This window comes from Dicentrarchus labrax, unplaced genomic scaffold (assembly GCF_905237075.1).
Source record: "Dicentrarchus labrax unplaced genomic scaffold, dlabrax2021, whole genome shotgun sequence".
Classification (NCBI taxonomy): domain Eukaryota; kingdom Metazoa; phylum Chordata; class Actinopteri; family Moronidae; genus Dicentrarchus; species Dicentrarchus labrax.
The window spans coordinates 30,175,120-30,196,818 of record NW_026136719.1 but is presented as its reverse complement, the minus strand read 5'-3'; the positions used below and the strand labels follow the sequence as shown (position 1 = coordinate 30,196,818).

The 21,699-nt window shown below is 40.1% G+C and overlaps 1 protein-coding gene across 3 annotated transcripts in view; it reads right to left on the bottom strand.

The window, feature by feature from the left end:
* The window catches only part of mtss1lb (MTSS I-BAR domain containing 2b), a 74,136-nt gene extending 67,410 nt beyond the window's left edge, over window positions 1-6,726 (bottom strand). Inside the window, exon 1 of one of the 3 annotated variants that reach the window (XM_051380622.1) lies at window positions 6,012-6,726. In XM_051380622.1, coding sequence (XP_051236582.1) covers window positions 6,012-6,098 — 87 coding nt within the window. In that variant the 5' untranslated portion in view covers window positions 6,099-6,726. The remainder of the gene's footprint in view (window positions 1-6,011) is intronic. The other 2 variants (XM_051380621.1, XM_051380623.1) reach the window with 2 other exon arrangements.
* Window positions 6,727-21,699: the final 14,973 nt, after the last annotated feature.

The following is a 21,699-nucleotide window of genomic DNA, read 5'->3' as shown; positions in this document are numbered from 1 at the left end:
CAGTAACCACTGGTCCATATAGCCAGCTGACCGTGAACATGACCTCTGCGTCTCATCATATTACTCTGTGACCTGTGTGTGTGCATGGGTGTGTAATTCACTAGAAAGTTGCGAGACATAGCCCCCAGGGATACACAATGGCAGACAAATACATATTGCCCTCACACACACACACATACATACATACATACATACATACATACATACATACATACATACACACATACATACATACAATTTACTGAATGAGCATATGGAGACGTTTCATATTGTACGTATATTTCACATGTCATACATCTTAATTTCCAAATACAGTAGGAAGAATCACAACAACCGGCAAACTGCAGAACAATTACTTTATGATTGATGTTTTGTTATCATGAGCTACATTGTAACTCCCACTGTGTGTACCATTATTCAGTTACAATTATCAGCTCTGTGCAACACAACAGAGAATGGCCAATTGCATATATCATGCACACACAGGTCACACACATAAAGCTGACACACAAGGAGAAACTTTGCCTTGGGCAGGGGGTCTGCTGAGGAGAGAAAGAGGAAGGGTGGACCTGGCCAGGAGCAGGATGGGGAAGAGGAAGATGATGGGAAAAGAGGAAGAAAAAGTGCTTTATAAACAGCAGGGATCCAATCTGCTGACAGTGGCAGACAGCTTCATTTAGCTTGGCTCCTGTTTTCAACATGACACCAAAAACCACCAAGTACAGTATCAGTTCCAGAAGGTGAGACCATATAATAAACTCTGATAAACAGGATGGCATACTGGATACAGAGGTTGTCCACAAACTGAAGGCAAAGGTACGACTCTATGGTATAGTTCTATGGTATCATTGAGTAAGACAGTTCACTTCTAAATGCAGCAAGGATGCTGCACTAGCTGCCCGACCCTGCATCCTACCTACAAGGAAAAATATAGTCTTGATATTAGAGTATATTGATCATTCTGTGTCTTCTATAGGGCCACCAATGTTAAACATCAGAGTCTGTTTACAGGTCTTGGGGAGTACTAATACATTAATTTAAAAAGCTGTATAAAGCTCCAGATGGAGCTGCGCAATATTTGTTGCTCGTTGCTGCTTGAGGATATTAACCCCTAGCATAACACACTCGAATCTCCGACCAAACTGTTGACCCTCATATTGCATTGTGGGTATTGCAGGCGACAAGGAAGATTACATTTTTTAGGTAAAATTGTTTTTTTTAACTGTCCATCTAAAGTCTTATGATGTCTCTTTTAAGATAACTTAGGCCACAAAATAAATGACACTATAAAATGAATAAGACATAGATGTAGTTGTTGTCCAAATGTCTTATATATTGGGATAAAAACCCCATTTCTTTCCTGCAGTTAAATGGAAAACGACCTACAGCATAACAATTTGCATATCTGACTGTTTGATTTTAGAGACATTCGAACAGTCAAATCAGGAATCTGTTGGTATACAGCAACTAAACTGTCAATTCCACATGTTCTGCATTCCTTCTGTGGCCTTTAAGTGTACATAGGACGTGAACATGGATCATGTGGACTGTAACGGTTCGAAAGGTGCCGTGTCGTGGTGTTTTAAAGACGTCTCCTCTGCAGTTACTGTGTGATTGCCCAGTCTTGCATCCACTTAATAACCAAAGCTATCAACAGCAGCCTGTTTCTAAGAACCAGTGGAGGAAAACTATTAATCCATTTGTTTGTACTGACAAATGGACTCTTCTTTGTTGAGCTATAAACATAGATTAAAGCCACATTGTTTCCTGTTGAGTCAAAGTGAGTTTTAGGGCTGATGACTCAATGATTCTCATCCACTCACTAACATTCACTCAGGGCCTCCTTGGGGATTCATGAATTCATCCATTTCAGACTAGGGCAGTAGTGTTTTTTGGCCCAGGTTGTAGTGACCCACATATATGAGAGTGAGCTGGATAACATAAACAAGAGGACCATTAGAAACCAAATGAATAATAGATGAAAACAGAGACAGTGTAAGAGCAGGGAGACACTTTTAAAGTAGTATTCCTTGAAAATGGATTACCCAATTTTATTCTGTTGTGTGTGTTTGTGTTTAAGTATCAGTGTCATTCTTGAAGTGTTGGTGATATTGCTCTTGACATTTTTGCCTATGAAATGTGTTAAAATGAACATCATTATTTGGAGAAGGGCTGGCAACGACAATGCTAACAGCTAGTTCTGGGAAAGTCAGCTGAAACTGCAATGCTGCTCTGTAGCCCAGGGGGCAATCCAGTAAAGTCTCCATACAAAATCTTGCTTGAACAGTACTGCTAAGAATAGACCACTACTGTGGGTAATTTGGCAAGAATCAATTGAATTGTAATCCCAATAGGAAAATGTGCTGAAAAAACAACTGACATCTCCCAGTACCTCTGTGTACCTCCCACTTTATATCTATATCCCCTACTCTGTTAAGGAGGAGTACAGATGCTGTGTCATAGGTGTTGATGTTGCTATGCAACCAACCCGAATGGTTTTTAAAAGGGATGAACATTTTGAACAAGTCTGTTTTCATCTCAAAATGGTTGTATTTGGCAGAATAATGATTTCCCATTAGCAGGAACCCTTGAAACTCCCTTGATTTATGATCTGCGTGGTGGGTGCATCCCATTATACAGCTCTCAAAAGAATCTCTTCCATGTTTACCAAAGAACAGATGAATGGAACTGGAACTGCTCATTTCCAATCACAGGGCAAGCGGTGCTAAACTATAGACAATAAGCGTGAGTCACACCCATGCTACTGGGCACCACTGCCATTCATTTACACTTCTTTTAGACATTTTAAAGGTCCAGTGTATAACATTTAGGAGGACCTATTGGCAGAAATGGAATATAATATTCTTAGGTATGTTTTCATTAGTGTATAGTGACCTGATTATAAGAATCGTTGTGTTTCCGTTACCTTAGAATGAGCCGTTAACATGTACAGAGGGAGTGGGTACTCTTCAATGGAGGCCACTATCTTTCTACAGTAGCCCAGAACAGACAAACCCAACACTGGCTCTAGATAGGGCTGAGTTGTTTTCAGATAGTTGCAATCTGCAGCCTCATCACTAGATGACACTACACACTGGTCCTTTAAAGCTCAGATAGCTTTCATTTGTTGTTACACGCAAATAAATAATTTGTATCACTTAATATTAAGTTAAACTGATTTCTTGTGATGTCTGAAACAGTGAACAATTCTCTTAACAATTTCCAAGATCCCAAGCTGATGTCATGAAGCTGTTGTTCCGTCCATGCCTACAGACAAAACGCAAAGATATTCAATTAATTAATTAATTATCCAAATAGTTGCTGATTCATTTTCTGTTGATTGACTAAGGGATTAATCAACTGATCGTTTTAGCTCTTATTTCTTGACTTTAGAAAGACAACCTGAGTAGTTGGTACAGTAGTAGCTCAAATATAACAATTATCAAATGACAGAAATCTTAAACCCATAAAAAAAAAAAACACAAAATCTTAATAATTGGTTTATAATGCAAGATTTACTAGCCCACAACGTACAGTATAATGGACGTTTGTCAGTGTTTGGAAGAGAAAAGTAACAGACTCGAAATGTGTCAAACATACTGCTCATAATACAGTATATTAGACCTGAATTATATCATTCTTTGCACATTTCCTTATTAGTTATTTTATCTGACCTGTGGTTTCATGGATCTTGTTGAATATACTCAACATTTTGATTCTGATATGCTACAGTACATACAATATGACAGTTAATACAAGGTTCAAGAAATTGTATTCCAGGACCTTTGCGGGACATTTTCCAAGAGATCTTCATGACAATATCAGTGCTTGGCCGTTCTCGATTTTTCAACTTTCCTAATTGACTATAGTTTTCCTCTGACCTTAACATTAATTTGGCCATAGTACAGGCTAAAATACAATTAGAATTTTCCAGGACAACATAGATTATACATTAATATCTCCAGGATGTGTGGGCACCCTGCTAATACTGCAATACTTAACATTCTGATTACTCTAAATACATACTTGACCTATCTGACCTTAAAGGCTCAATTCACACAAGGAGATGAACTGCTTACTTGTGAGGAGTACTACTCAGCCTCTGGAAGCAGCAGTATAATGTCCTCTTTAGCCATAGAGGGCCCTCTCTAAAGTTTGGAAAAAATAATGATAATAATCTCGGCTTTGACTTGTAGACTACACATTTTCAGATGGTCTAACAAAAAATGTTATTGAGGTGCATTATGGAAGGTAGATGATCCAGTGTGTTTGGTGTCAGGATATTTTGGCCTATGCTGCTTCAGTTTTAACAATTATTTTGTACAAGCTTGCACTAGTCACTGGAATAACACCACCCACGTTAAATTGTTGGATTTTTTTTTTATTAATTCCATCAATTTCACTGTGCACATGAGTAATGTGGAATGCTGAATTACTTTCTCTTTTTACTATTGGAAATGTTTTTTATCCCTTCATCATGCGTAGGATTGGTATTGACTTGATATCCAGGATCTTCCTTGTGTATCCCTTTCTCCTACTCTCACCTGTCTTACTGTAACAACAGAAAACCAATTATCTCTCCTTATGGCCCAATAAGCTTAAAGCACTCATGACCTCTACCATTTGGGGTCATACATATGGCAACAAAATATGCAGAATTTTGAATTTTAAAATATCAAAGGGAGCCATGCAGGCTACAGGATCTACATTTCATTACAGATACTACGCTGCCCATGTTTCACCAATTCCCCATTAATGACATAAATGCACAAACCATATTTAGAATGGGAGAGACAAAGAGAGAGAGAAGACGTGGAATGTCAGACAGAGCTGCATGGGCGTCTGACAGGCAGACATATCGACAGAGACTGTATCATGAACCATTTGATGGACGCTTTCATCCAAAGCCTCTTGCAGCAGCATGAGTGAATACAGTGCATTTAGCATTGGGTGGGCATTGAACCGCTAGAGCCTGGCAGTATGCGCTGTTAGTGCCATGCTGGAGCCATCAGGCTGCACAACCACTGACTGACAGACAGGCAGACAGACAGACCATACAGGCACAGACAGACAGACAGACAGGGAGGCAGGGGGTTCTGTCTGACGGCTGCACGGCTTCTCACGCCTTCATGTTTTCCTGCCTGATCAGCCTGACAGAAAATCAATGACGCTGCACTCTCGCGGAGACGCACGGTAACCGTTGAGAAAGGCGAGGACGCTCCGGCGAGGCTGAATATGCACTGTAGTCGAGTCTGTGTCTATTCTCACACAGCGGCACACTGTAGCTTGAGGGAAAAGAGGAGGACGGTGATTGCGATGATGATGAAGCAATTATCTACCAGGCCCACATGTGTGTGTAACGGAATGTGTCCAAGCTGGAGCCCATAATCGACATACGGCTCCAGGAGCGGACACAGATCTGATTCGAGGCCTCTCTAATGTGCCTGCTTGCTTCACAACCCCATCGAGATGAATGGAGTTCCTGCTTAATTTAGGCACCGGCCACGTCCACGGGGCTGGTTAAAGGACCCCCAGCGCTCTTACAGGCAATTCACGTTGACAAATAAACACCAGTGTGTGTGTGTGTGTGTGTCTTCATGATGAACTTGTGTGAAAACAGCGGACCGGCTGTTTTGTGAGTGTGGGGTTTTTAGCGGGGGGGGCGGGGGGTTTGCACTTGAGCATCACGTCGAGCATGTCCGATAACGGATGCATCGGCGTTTACGTGCGCAGCCAATATTTAGGGAGGAGGGGGCGGGTTTCGCACCAGCAACCCAGCGGGCCGCCGCATTACTATCAGTGAAACGGTGCCGTCACTCCACCTCAATGTGAAACACAAGCAAATCCACCAGCTTATTAGCAGAGGTGTGTGTGCAGACATTTTTAACGTGTGTTTGAAACCGAGACACCAGCTCCATCACGGTCCCAGGCTGTGTGGTTATTCTCATGGAGGGAGCACATGTGTTCAACCACGGTCACCCAGTGAAACGTATAAACAAGCTTCTATTTACCTTCATGTCGTTGACAATCGCCTGGAATAGACCCCCGAGGGCCCCGCATTCCTTCTCCACGGTCTCCATGTTTGCCAAATCCACCATTCACCGGAATTTGCAAAGGCGCGCACCAACTGCGCGCTACCAACACCCAGCAGGAAAAAAAATGTAAAAATGTATTTCCACAATACCACGACCGGGCTCTCTCCGGTTTCTCCTTCAAACCGGGAGACCGACAGTAACAGAGAGATGCAGCAAGAACTGGAGGAAGAGGGGTGGTGGAAAAAAAAGAAAAGATGCCGAAAGAAACGGCTTGCGCTGCGGTCTCTTCCTGGCGAAGGGAAGATGGGTTGTGAGAGAGGAAAGATGGTCTCTCTCTGTCTCTCTCTCTCTCTCTCTCTCTCTCTCTCTCTCCCTCTCTCTCTCTCTCTCCCCGGCTCTGGGTCAGTCAGGCGGCGAGACGTTTAGATGCTACCGGGGCCACCGCTCATCTTGGCGCAGCCGGCGCTACGCGTCGCTAGTCGTTGGGGACGCATGTGAAGGCAGCGGAGTGGAGGACCGAAGCGATGGATCGCCGTGTACTTGTGTGTGTGTGCGTGTGTGTGTGTGTGTTTGTGTATGTCAGGGTCTGTGTCTGTGCCTTCGTGGATGCATGTGCGCGAAGGTACAGGCAGGCTGTGATTGGTGCAGAGGCGGTGGGCTCAGCGGTGCGGGGAGAGCAAGCCAGTAATACGATCCACGCAACTGCAAGGGAGTCAAAAAAAGGAGGCTGGACAACTATGTACGGCCTGTCACATGGCCACACAGCACACACACACACACACACACACACACACACACACACACACACACACACACACACACACGCCTTAGACCACCATAAAAAAAATCAGCAGGGGGTAAATGTCAAATAGATTCAGCTGCCAGAAGAGTGTGTGCATGTGTGTAGGAATGTGTCCTGATGACCCTGATTAATCACTTTTATTTAAAAATATCACTTTCATAACCCCTGTGTGACCTGTAAGGACTGCTGGTTGAGGTACTATTATAGGATCCCAGGAAATTGTGTGGTTTTGATTTGTTATTAGGGAACATTAATCTGTATGGAAAGTGACAGTCAGCAAACTGAGGAGAGTTAGGCTCATTAGTTCAGTTCATTTGACTGGAATCTGTGTGACCTAACTCTCTGTCAACAAGTGTGTCAAAGTTTTTAAGTGTCATCATGATGATTTAAAACACTGAATGTTCTACTCCTAACCCGCCTGAGTGTTCACTGGTTTCCCAGCCCCTCACCATGAATCAAAACATCATGAAATTCAACAAGGACACACATTTCTTTCCCTTTAAACTTGACCTTTGACCCTTTTTTGAAAGTTAAGATAGTCTGTCTTTGTATTGTCTGCATAATAATAAGGGGCCAAGGCAAAAGGTATTAACTTCCATTTGATCACTCACTTGGTTAACTGATCACTATATAAAATCAGTAAAGGATAATAAAAATAACATCTACATAAACGTAATTTTGTTTGTTCTGCGTTTCACAACCATCTCCACCAACATTTTACCTTGAGAACAATGGGTCATTCTTAAGAGCTGGCTCCAACACTGTTTGCCTTAAAACTCTATTAAAGCTAGTGTGTGTGTGTCAGAAATGCTTTGATGATAGATATTAATTATTACCACGCTGAAGCTGCGGTGTTATGCCCATGTATTACAATAGGCATTACATTGTAACTCCAGAGCCTTAACTGAAGAGGACCTAAAGGCAGACTACCTTAACAGAGTACCTTAACTCAGCTTGAGTGTTTGGAGCGCAGTAGTTCCTCAAAGGATGCTGATTGGTTCGTAACCACTGTGTTCGGACACAAGCACATAGATTTAAGCCTGGCAAGATGGAACCTAGTGTGACCTTGTGATTTTGTCATTTTACGAGTCAAGGTTCCTCACAACGTTACCCTGGTTTCTTCAAAACTACAGGAGAAGTCAATGAGTCTTGTACTCCCCCTTGCAACTCTTGTGGTAAGGTACCTCATGGGAAATAACTATTAAGGACTATTATAGTAATTGTACTTTGGCCACTTTGTGTTGAATTCATTCACCACTTCTGCCAACATCCCCTGTTTGCATTAGAAGGACTTTAGGAGTGGTTAGCAGCACTCCTAAAGTCAGTTTAATCAGCATGTCATTTGACATGTGTGGCCAAAGTACAATTACTATAATAACAACATTAAAGAATGAAATTGACAAAAACAATGTAAATGCAAATAAAATAAATAAAAATAAAAGAGATTACACATTATCTATAAGATTTTTCTAATATATAACAGTTATGCCACAAAACCTGTGATGTACTAGACTTAAACCTGCAATGACTGTTTATTGTTAGTTTTTTTGCTGTAGGGGGCAGTGAACATAACATTGAGGTGTGAAACTGATATGGCAAATGTGATAGCAAACAGTTAGCTGATTACAGAGAAACATAATCATTCATTTAGAGTCATGTTTCTGGCCACCTGGCTAATGTAAGACCAATATACACTTTCTTTTATATCTGCTTTTGGTCTCTACCAACTCCTGAGGGAAATATCTGGCTCCTGAGCAGCTAAAGTTCCATTATGTTCACTATCTTGTCACCAACTGTGTCTGTCTGCTGTTTGGTGCTGAGCAGGTGGTGTACTGTGGGTTTCAGAGCTGTTCTGCCTGCTATAGCCGGATGCAACCCTATGAGAGCAGTGACAGTGAACAAAAATTGTACAGCAGCTAAACACTGAGCTAAAACCCGCTGTAATGCTCCATAAAGCCAAAGGGAGCTGAAGATTCTCTGTAGGTTGGTCAGTGCCAGTGACCCCTTTCACATAGTCACACAGTGATCCTGAGAATATATTAAGATGACTCTGGTCATAAGTTTCATAATAACTGTTGTTGATATCACAATGCCTCTAGTGGAGACAGTTATGTAATTCTCTAGAAGTCACAACTAACTAAAAAAATGTTTCCTAAGGCAGTTCTTGCATGAGTAGAAATCCTTTTAGTGGGAGTTTGGATCTGTTTCAGTGCCCTTCCTTGACAAGAACAAAGCTCCTGTTTTAAACATTATATTTTAGGTAATATTAGGTTTTGCATGTATATTAAGATAAAACTGAGCCAAGAATAGGAAACAATTGTGTATCTGCATAAATCTGAAGTAAAAAAGAGCAATAACTTTATGTCTGCATGCGAACTGTACTGTACTTACAGAGTACTCAAGTAACATGATACAGTAAGCAACCAGAGTGATGGTTAAAAGGTCAAAGGTCACAGTGCCCTGGATATTCCTGTGACCACAGGTGGATCATGTCAGAGAGAAGTGCTCGGAAATTAGACATCAGCGGGGAGTGGTATAGGATCTTTTTCTTGTATCAGTTTCAGGCAGTAAGGTGGTATTGTCACACGATAACCTCGTGAGGATTTCAGAATGTGGTGTCTTAATTATTACATTTTTATTGGAAAGGCCTTTGCGTCGAGCTGAAAGAATCCCAGAAGTCAGGAAGTCTACTCAAGATAAATAGAAATGCAATTCCAACTTAAGAATCCGATTTTTTTTCTTTGATATTCCTAAAATCTGAGTTTTGGTGACACAATACAAGGTTTTCATCAGTTGGTTCATCAGTGACAAAAAGCCACAGGACCTTTATTACCTTTTGTCTACCAAGTTCCCTCCGGGTGAGCCCTGGTCTAGAAGAAACAGTCCTTGTATCTACACAGAGCAGGTGACAACAGGCACTCACACACATGCCAGCTCTAATCTCATGCCAAATTTTCAGCATCCTTAGAGAGCCCTTATATGGATAAAGGAGAGGACACGCCCATGTGAGCATCTCCAGCGTGTGTGTATGACTACCATATGTGCACTCTATATGTGTACGTGTTTGTGTGAGCATTCATGTGACGATGACAGTGACCTTGACAGGAGGAAGGATGTAATAGATATCACATGGTCTTAGCCTAGCCCTTCCTGTGTGTTTATCCGTGTACTTATATTCACGCATTTTCTTGTCTTTCCTCTGTACAGTTTGCTCACACACTCTGCGGTCACCTTATAACACCCAGAAGACTCAATGATTCGCGTGGACTTGGAAGGAAACTGAAGAGCACGTGTTCAGTTGCAACAAAATCCTCCTTTGGCTCTCATTATCTCCCATGAGGCCTTTCCTGAACAGATCAGCTTAGAGAGTAAACATACTTCAAAGAGTCATGAAAACAGTGTGGCTGTATTAACAGCTGTGTATGGTAAAGTGACAGATTCCAGCCAGGTTAAATCAATTTGACAAGGTTTTACTGCATTCCTAACTGTGGACCTGGTTTCTATTTAAAGGTGTCTCACGCACAGCTACTGGAGGGCCAGACAGTCCTGTTTCTTTCCCTTTATACAAATGAAAACCTTTACATTTTATCACCTGCTCTCCTGTCGGTATTGGACACAAAATTTACCAAAGAAAATCTGAAACCTTTTTGTTGTTGCTGTCACTGTTGTGGATAAGCATCCTAACATTCACAATTTGATTTCATCTGTGCACATGCATGATAGGGATGTCATTTTCTACACAATTTATGTTTATTATAAAATGTACTTGTCATGCCAGAGCACCAGCGTCTCAGACTAAAACAATGGGCACTATGGCTAACTAGACTCCACTGACAAAACATTTTACGTAATTGTAAAACACACTTCAAATTAGACCTTAAACAAAATTAAACTCACCAAAACCATATTTTTTTGTTTTCCCAACAATCACCAATGGTAGTTTGGTTGAGATAAACCCTTAATTCACTGAATTAGATGAGAAAATAGATATTTTGTTTACCCAGATGCAGCCGTAATATTGCTATTGCTCACCACCAGACTCCATAGAAAAAAACTGTAATTTTAACTTTAATATTATTTTAATATCATAACTTCAATCAAAGTGAACAGAAACAAAATAAAACTCAAAACAGTCTTTATTAGTATTTCCACAGCTCCAACAATCACCAACTCTTGGCCAAAATAAATCCTTAATTCACCGAGCAAGATGAGAAAAACAGCAGTTTCAGTCTCTCTCCTCTGAAAACAGACAGGCTGCATTAGCAACACAACAATGTCAAGGTAATGTCATTCTCTGCTCAGGACACCATGACCCCCAATTCATCTTTACGTAGCAAAGAACTTTTTGCAGCTATATTAATGTTTAAAATCTCATATATATATATATATATCCTTTAAATGTTTTATGTATTTTATAACTGCAGATTTTGAAATGTTATTGTAAAATAGGAGAGAAACCACATAAGAGTGTTGGGAGAGGGGTCATAGCTCTGCAAAAATTGGGAGTGGATAATCATCCCTTTCTGTGGAAACTCAATTATCTGACTGTTGCACTTGCAGCAGGGGGTTAGCAAAGTCATTGTCACAATATCATGATAGATTATGTATATGTACAGAATATTCTGACTGTTTAGAAAGGACTGTCTATATAAGTTTGTATGTGGCACTCATCCTAGCATTTCCAAAACTGTTCTTGTACACACCACACATCGATAAGACATCAGTCAGCTCTCAGTTCTTTGAAAAATTACTATTGTAAGAGAATTATACATCAAAACATTATGCCGGACCAGCCCATCCATAAATGATGCTTGTTTGCCGTGTATGCCAAACCAAGCTGCCATATGTGACAATTTGGTAGTGAGAATGGGCTAATTCCTCTCTAAGTCTCTAATGATTATTTAAAAGTTTCTGGACACAGCTGTGCATGACACTCTCACTCTTTAACTGGAAGAGGTCTCCAATAAACTTAAAGTTAGCGTGTAGAGGTTTTGAATTGATCTAACTGGCACTTAAACTCTTTTTAACTTAAAATTTGGCTTTGTCAAAGCTGAGGTCAATGACCATCTTCAGCCTCCCCTCAGTGCCCGCTGCCAGCTCTTTGAGCTTCATCATTGGCTCCTGAAACTGCAGATGAATGCTCTGTGATGCAGTGATGCTAAGGGACAGTAAAGTGTATTTTATCTTATCAGATGTTAGCCTGCTTAGTGCGGTTTTCACAAAAGAGAAGGTTTGGTGTACTAGACTCTTGCAGATGCCTTAGAGGGAGCTTTACCTTTAGGTTTCACTTTGATGGAGGCTGAACACGCCTTACAAACCCTTCTCCATCCTCCTCTGATTGGTTTGATGTTGTGAGGCAGTCTTCTGGGGCAGGCCTTTGCTTCTTGTTGCTTCCTGGAGGAGGCTGAACGCTCCATGAAAACAACACTCCACTGCAGATAGAGGAACTGGCACGAAAGATTTTTTTTTACATGTTCTTGCTTGTGTTTGAACAAAGAAAAAAGAAATTGGTTCTACTGACAGTCTTAAAGTCGATGAATTGTCTGTGTTGGTGCGAGAAGAATCAAATGATGACTGATCCATCAAGAGAAACATATTTTGAGAAATGATGAATACAGCGACTGAAGTGAATCACATCCTCCCTAGCTCTCATTCATTCAGAGGCTATGATGTTTTTCATTTATATAATTCAGTCCATTCACACTCATAATGTGTCAGCTTGTGTCAAATACTGCAACAAAGAGTTCAAAGCAACATTATGTAACTTTTCTACCTTAAAATAACTTCACTGTCATTTGGATGCTACACTGAGTTGTAATAGGGTAAATGGTGTCTGTCAATCCTACTATGCTTGTTCTTGCACTGTTTAGTTTCTGTTCGCAACAAGTGGGCAAAACTTAGGCCACTAGTCACACACCACTAAGTACGTCACTGATTTTGGTGAAACTGGATCATATTTTATGGAGAAAAGGTTTTCTGGTTTGTCCTCCGGCTGCTCCAACTCAATTCGCTGTGATTTACAGAGTTAAAGTAAAGGAAGCACTGCAAAAGGTCGCTGCTGTTAGCTTGTTGGCTGAGCTGTACTGCCTGGGACTGGGTGCTCAGAGCACAGGGGGACTGCTGGTGTTTACACTGGCAGCGCCAGAGCTTGGGGCCGTGAGAGGAGGACCATTTTTAGGCCTGGGACAGAGAAGGAATGGTGACGGAAGGAAGTGCTGGTTGTGCTAAATTCACCATCATCCTGTTAACATAACATCAAGTGCACTCTTCCATTTCTTTTGATAGCCAAGCTTTCAGTCTCACTAACCGCTTTCTGGGCGTACAGTATGAACATTTTCAGCATTGTGGCATCAAAAACATTGTCGGCTGAGTAAGTCCTCACTTATTTACTTTTTAATTTGTTCCGAGCATACAAACTGGAACAGGAAGCATTTCACTCTGTTCCTTAATACTTATTGTTTGAAATGCTCCTGGTAAAATTGCTCAGAAGATTAGTCAGTGGGTTTTAAAATGGCATTTTTATATGCCCTGAATAGTGTTAGCACATAAGATGATTCAGATACTGCAGTGAATCACATATGACGAAAATGAGTCTATATGGAGTCAGTGTAGGAAGCTGTGATGTTTAAAATTAAAATGTTGTTTTCTTTTTAAGAGGTGGACATCTAATAAAAGAGGCTGAGTCACACCCAGCACAGAGAAAGCTTCAGCCTACCTCTTGCTGTCATTTTGAACTAGCGACTGCTGCCTCACGTAATTTAGAGAGTAGAGATGACTGTTATTGTCAGTTCAACCAACAAAATGTTCTGTATCTGTATCCGTGATCGTAATGGACGAGGCTTAGAACAGATGACTAACCCGGAAGTTAGGTAGTTAAGTTAAGTAGTTAAATTCATTTTAGCCTGAAATTGATATGGGTTGATCCGAAGTTGCTATATTTATTAGAAAACTGTTTGGCTTCAGAGCAATGTAAACACTAAAATAACTCGATAAAAGGACATTGACATGTTTTACTCTAGTGAGTGCTCACTTTTTTATTCATTATTATTATTATTATTATTATTATTTTCAATTTCAACAATTACACAATTCTTTGATGTAAACAAACCATGAGATCATTAGAAAAATAAATAACTAGTGATAGTCTCTATATTTTTCTCTATATAAAGCAAGTTCCAGCTCTGTGTTGTGGTGGCCTCTGCTGATGTGCACACACACAAACACACACACAGAGACATAAAGCAGAATCTGCTCAGACTGATGTCCCTCGGTAGGGTCAGGGGTCAGATTTCAGCTGACCGTAAAAGCTGCAGACTGGGCATTTCTTTTGAGAGGAAGCAGCAGAACTTGAGCAAGTGGTGTTGCCTGCTGAAAGCAGATGTGAGCAGTTCCCAGTACAACCATGTCCAGCAATATGTGAAATTGGTGGTGTCACCTGCTGAGGTGATGACACCAAGAGCGAGCAAACTTTCTGTTTTGTTTTTGTCAAAGAGGAACTAATAACTAATCACAGAAAGCAGATTATATATGCTTGATAAAGGCTTAAAACTATTTCTGGTTACACTTTTCGTTCACAACAAAGCACAGTTTGGTTAGGTTTAGGCACCAAAACTACTTGGCTAGAAAAGAACTTAAGTTACATTCCTGTCAAGTCAATGTTAATAGTAGTCTCTCAGGTGCAAGTCCTGTGCTTTTTTAACCCATCCATCCACCCCAGCATCCTCCCTACATGGACTCCTTATACCGCAACATAATACACACGAGCGAGGCAAAACATGACACTGATACGGTATCCCCTAGTGGACCGACAGATCTATTACATGCTTTGTTGTGAAACTCTACGCTGTTAACTACCTTTCAGAAGGACACATAACTTTAGAACTATATTCCCCTCAATTAGTGTGTTTCTAGGAAACTTCCTACGAGAATATTGGAAAACATGCAACTGTGTTTATACAATAAAGCGTTACTGTGACATTTCCCGACATAAAGGTCTAGATGCGTTTTCAAAACCCCTGGCTGGAATAAAAATCGACCTAGTCTTACTAAAATAAATAAATAAATACTAAAATCCTTATCCAAAACAAAGTGTACATTTTAACTGACAAAACTATGTACAGTCTTAAAATGCACTTTACGGCAGTCTGTATCTATCTCTGTGTACTGTGTGTCACGTGTTTATGAATCTGCAGGTGGAGGAATGACTTCCCCCATAATCCTGGGATATTGGAACACAATCTATACTAAGATTGGTGTAATATTTTCTCTCTCTAGCCCTCCATGACATCGACTCTTTGCCTTCTTCTTTATCTTATGGTCACTCTTTTCTCTCCTTCGCATCCAGAGTCACTTCCTCCCTGTGTGCTGAGTAAGCCCCTGCGTCTGTCAAGTGTCAGCCCGGACAAAACAAAGAGATGTAGGGAGGGTGAAGAGAAATGTGAAAATTCAAGACGGAGGTTGCCATTGAAGAGGGGAGATAAAGGAGGGAGAGGAGTACAGGAGAGACCCCAATTTTTTTACACTACTGCACCCCTCCTCCTCCATCTCCTCCTCCTCTGTATGGCTGAGCAGAATGTAGGTCTGCGCTTGCCTACAGCCATCAGCAACAATCAGTTCTGCCCCAGTTACTGACGCATCTCACAGACTAAACACACACACGCGTACGTCACAACACGCAGGAATGCACACACAAATGCACATAGAAACAGACACACTTACAATATGCTTGCAGAAACACACACACACACACAAACAGAAGTGCCTCTGAAGAACACACACATGCTGGCATACAGAGACATGATCTGCAAGATGGCTGCACAAATGTATGCAAACATTTGAAGGGGATCACTTTTTAAATTATTATTATCATTATTATTATTAATATTATTATAATGGTGCAATAATATAATGAAGGCACACACACACACACACACACACCAGTCTGGTCACACAGCTGCAGATCATTGTCTTGCCAGCTGGTTTTGCAACACATTGAAGTTAACTGCTGAAATGTGAAGAATGTGGATTTGTGTTTCACAGTGAGTGCACAAAATTTGAGTTATTATTTTTTTTAAAAACAAAGAGAAATCTTACCATTCCATAAACGTACATTTTTCAGATACCATGAAAACCATACACTTACACCAAAACCCGAAATGAGCATAAAAATAAATCTCTCTTCCAGTCTGTTGCTAGTCATATCAGAGAGGGCTCTGCACACTGACTGACTGCTATAAGATTTTTTAGAAAGAGGCCAATATCAGCTGGAAGAAAAGCAGTCTAACCTTTGTGTCAGCACAATTAAACCACAGCCTCTTCATGTCTCATTTTATTATGAGCATGTCAGTGTGAGAGTTGACCTGGATGAGTCAAAGCACATACAAGACCCACAACACCTGGTTAAATCTGCTTCTGTTGATTTCAAAGTTTACCATGTCTTTTTTGTATTAAACAGCATTGAGTACACGTTGTAGAGAGGTTTATTATAAAAATTGAATTGAATTGAATTAAACCCGTTCAAACAGGCAGTTGATTATACACATCCAGCAGTTAATAAACAGCATTATCATTCATTTAGAGTCGTGTTTCTGGCCACGTGTTGAATATAATTCCTATATTCATATATAGGTTCGCTCTACCAACTCCTGAGGGAAATATCTCACTCTTTCGCTGCTAGATGCTCCACTATGTTCACCAGCTAGTCTCTAACTGTGTCTGTCTGCCGTTTGGTGCTGAGCAGGTACTGCGCAGTGGTTTGCTAGAGCTTTTTGTCTGAAGACAGCTGCCTGCTGGAGCAAATTCAGTCTGTCGAGGCCAATGTTTTGGCAAATATTCAAAATATATTACAACAAAAAAAGGAACTCCAGTGCTTAGTTGTGTACTATTAGAGTTTATGCATAACTTTCTCACCGATGTGTTCCCTTTATCTGAGCTGCTGAAGACCACAGAAAAAAATTAAGTTAGTTAGAGTATCAGCAGTCCTTTTCTCAAATCTGCAACTGATGAGATTGTCTTGGTGTCTTTTATGACAAAATTTGTCATATTAAAGGAACAGCCAGTGCCATAGCAGACACGTTTCCACGTCCTTCTTTGTGTTGGTTACTCTACATTTCATAGTGCCTTGCTCCGGCTTGCTAGTGCTGTGCTGTCTTTAAGATGCTACCTGATTACGATGGGCCAACAAAATCTGGAAAACCATGGGCTCGGGATATATAAGCTCAAATGTTCAGTATAGATATGAATCTCAAAGTCCCGCCCATACGCCTGGCGTACTCAATCCCAAGCAAGGTTCAGCTGTCAATCATGACATGAAACCCCCTTTTTGTAGCTTCAAAAAACAAATTGAAACCAAACTTATCAGAAAAAACATGCATCAGCATTATAAGAACTACCGAAAATGTATTTGACGTGTACCTTTGTAGTACCCACGTCCCAGTGGCCCACGTCTCATCTGATAACATGGAGGCAGTGGGATTTATTACCTATACTGCAACCAGCCACAAGGGGGCGATCATGATGTTTTGGCTTCACTTTTGGAAAGCTGTCATGTCGTCCATCTTTATATACAAATGTCGATGGTTGGATGATTATTACATCTGCAAGCTATAAGTGCCTGTTTCATACACCTCTTCATCCAATCACGACCACTCATGTTAACATAGCTTCACAATGAAAGTCTAGAATGGTTGGCTCGTAGGAAGCCTGCATGAAATAGGAAGTGCATGGACTGAGTTTGTTCCTAATAATGCTGCTTAATTGTTGAATGACGGACGTTTTTTTAAGATTAGAGAAAAAAGCATTGATGCTAACAGAAAGGATCAACCATGCAGTATTGTGGCTCAGCTCTTGCTGACAGTGCCACAGGTGATCAGGGGATAAGGAAAAGGAAATGTCTCACAGACTTTAATTTAATTGACTTTTGCCACAGTGTACTGTAACATTTTCTGTGTACTTGTTTCCATTGAGGCTCCAGACTTCTTAAAACAACGTGTTGGTTCAGTTATTGTGTCGGTCTAATTCTCGTCATGAGAGTGCCCCATAGGCACGAGGACCAGATATGCAGTAGATTCATGACTTTATTGGTAACATGGACTACTCAGGGTTATTTCTCTTGGGGTTGCAGAGCTTTTATTAATTCACAAACCAGGAAATGAACTCAACACAGCATCCAGGTCAGTTCTTGAACAAGGGCAAATGCTACATGTGGTCCTTCTTAAACTTTTGACCTTTCATTTCACATTAAAGCAAAGTACAGTATGCTGTAAATGCATTTTATTGTGCCACTTGATACAATTTCCTTCAATTTCCTTCACGTAGCTTTGGTTGGGTCAACAGCACATAGGACATGCAGAGAGCAGAAAAAGCATGTGCACTCCGACCATAGTTATTCTGTGCACAGTGTGAAGGATTTAGTGGCATTTAGTGAAGATTTCAACCACCTGAATACAGCTTGCCTTCCAAGCATGTAGGAGAAAGTAGAGTCTGTGTTTGCTTTGTCCATTCTGGGCTACTGTAGAAACATGGCAGTTCAATGTGGCGGACTCCATCCTCCTGCAGATAAAAACAGCTCATTCTAAGGTAATGAAAACTTTTCTTATCTTCAGGTGATTGTACGCTAATGAAAACCTACTTATTAATATTAGATTCCTTTAAAAAAAGATTTAAGAATCACCCATTTTCCAATAATCGTCATCTATCCTCCTTGTCCTCCTTCTGAAATCCAACACAGATCAAGCTTAGTGTGTAGCACTGGTTCTCTAAATTTAAAACAACAGATCACCTTTGCTTTGGAATTTCTCTAAATGAATCATTGTGAGGTGACTCATCAGGATGCCCATCTGGGCTGCTTTCTAAAGTTCCCATGAGATAATCTGTGTTTTTGTTTCATTACATCCTGTCAACATGGTCTTACGCACATTACCTCCAGTTTGTGTATATTCTACAAAACACATACATACTGTATACAACATACAGCGCCATTTTTCTAAGGAACATGAACATTTCACCACAATTATTTTACATGTATTTATTTATTGAGTTCACACTGTTCCCCTTTTTTTGGGATACATTTTTATAAACGTAAATACAAATTTCCCATGACATCATAATCCTGCTGTTCCTGGTCCAACTGATACATAGCATTGTATTAAGCTTGCTTTAGATTGGTCATTATGTGATGCTATTGTTCAAAGCCATATATTCAACTATGCTAAAGCCTTTTCTTAGACTTGACCAATTAGAACTTGAAAATCCATCATGCACCATATGACCAAAATGAAAAATTGCAGAGAAACATAATCATTGGAAATAAATCTATATATATATAAAAGAAAACTAATTTTAAGCATTGAAAAAAATATAAGCACAAAATGTGCAATAATAATTTGCTTTATGAGACTAAGACACATATCAAACATCCACACCACCACGACACTGGAGAAAACAATCAAGATATTATTAATGCAAAAAGTGAACCCCATCTTCAATAAATAGCATTTACTACTAATTTGGTTTAGCGACTACACAGCTCTGAGTAGTAGGCCGAATGTAGTTACAGGGAGAATGCCTCATAAGTCAGGTAGAGGAGATGGCAGAGAACATTTGCAAAGGACAACGTTACAACAAAAAACTAGCCTGAAACATCCTCTGAAGGCTGAAAATGTTTAATTGCAACCTCAAAGCTACTCAACACTTTTAGAAAGATGTGACTGACTTCAGAAACACAGCAGCAGAATGTATCAGCTGGGACCTTTCATCAGGCTCAGCTGTTTCACATTCCCTCCTTATATGGTGACAAATTTGGTGTAAGATATGGGGAAATGGGCAAGTGTATCTGAGGGCGGTTTATCACGGACACATGTAAAACAAGCAAACTGCAGATTCTTGAATTTTAATGTTGGTGACACTGCTGATGGTGAGGCTAACTAAGCAGGAGAAGGGAGGAGGACATGTACATCAGGACAACGGGAGAGGGGGAACGGGGGAGGACAAACAGAAGAGGGGATCTGCTCTCATTAATTTTTCACTTTCATTTATAGTAAATTATTTAAGAGCCATGTTGCACTGCGTCGCTGATGCAGCACGGGCCCTCGTATTCATAAGACACTTAAACACCAACAAAGGAACACACACACTTGGAATGTTGCACGTATATGCTCTCACTGCTATGCATACAGACACCGTAAGCACTGTCCCAGGGGAGCTGATTAGGGGGAGATTTGTCAAGCAACCTGCCCCGCCCCACCCACTGCCAGCCCTTTTTATATTGATCACACAAATATGCACACAGACCGAGCACAGACCTTCCTCCCTGCACTTGCTAATAACGTTGTATTATTTTGTATTCAGTTTGTTGAATAACCCATGAACTGTACTGGAAAAAGGAGGCCTGTCTATCACAAAAACAGACGTATGTATTTTTGTGGCAATTTCATTGTGAGGCATAGTGACTATAATGTGCACAGATTTGACTTAATATTATTTTCTACAGCTGTGGTTCCCAAGCTTTTTCCTACAGAGACTCCTTTTCTATCATTGAGTAAAATGACGTCTCCTGAATTAGTGACATATTTTATTGATTTATGGATATTATATTCAATGAAACCAAACAGTGAACTCAGTAACTACAAGACGTTTGTGTAAAATGAGTGATTTGGATGAATTTTGAACAGATTATTTCCTGTTTATACAGTTTTCTGTCTGTATTCTGTATTTTTGTATTATTTTTAACAATCATATCATTTTCATTTTTTTACAAATGCAATGTTTTCTTGTACCTGGTGCTTCGCCATTGTTCTATTAGACAATTTACTTAATAATTTAATTTTTCTTCACAGAAGTAAATGGAAATTATTTTTATTTTTATTATTATTTATTTTATTATTTTCTTACACTCTTTAAAATCAAGAAAGCCTCGCGACCCCCCAGGAAGCTTTGGCAGTGGGGAACCATTGCTCTACAGCTTGTGTTCTGATCAGCATCCATGTTTAAAATGCACCTTTCACCTTCCTCACTAGCAGCCCCAAATTCTGAAAGCAGACTTGTTCTGGGATCTATACCCAAGGGTAGGAAAAAACATTTGTTTTTCTGATTTCACTACCATTGTACAAATCTATAACTTTTTTTGAACTTTTGCACCACATATGTATATCTTAATACTAATTTACTAAAGCACTAATTTCACTACTGACTGCAGACAGGGCTTTTTTATTCTGACATTTTGACATTTCATACAGGAAAACAATTTCTGCATTCCAGGTTATCCAGTCCCAGGGCCTTGGTACCGTGCAATTTGAGATCCTGACCGATATGTCTTTTTAGAGGTCAATTTTAGATGGGAAAGATTCACAAGTTATCAATATGGCAGACAATATTGTGAATTTTGAGCTGAAATGAAAATAGACCGATTTTGCACCTATAAGGTACTCAGAAGGCTGCTTTGTTAAACAAATTATTTTATTAAAGAATATTTAAGTTAAATATTCTACATTGTAAACAGTTCTAGAAGAGAAACTGAGAGTGAGAATATAAAGAACAAATCAAAGTAAAATAAATAGCTTGCTTTACTTGAAAAAATTGGTAATATGAATTATTGTATGTATACTATTGCCATGTTTTGTGCTGTGGTTCATAAGGAGTATGAACTCCTATAAATGAACTCCCTGAGAGCAGACTGCAGCATTTTTACATCAAATTCCAAATCTCACAAGGTAACAAAAGGTGCCAACTGCACAAAATCTCTTTTTTGTCTGAGACATATTGTGAAGCAGTGATGTCTGCTGCTTGGCCCAGATACATCATACTGTCTGAATTCAGCATAGCAACAAGGCATCTGATCAAAGAGTATGGAAGAGAGGAATGGAA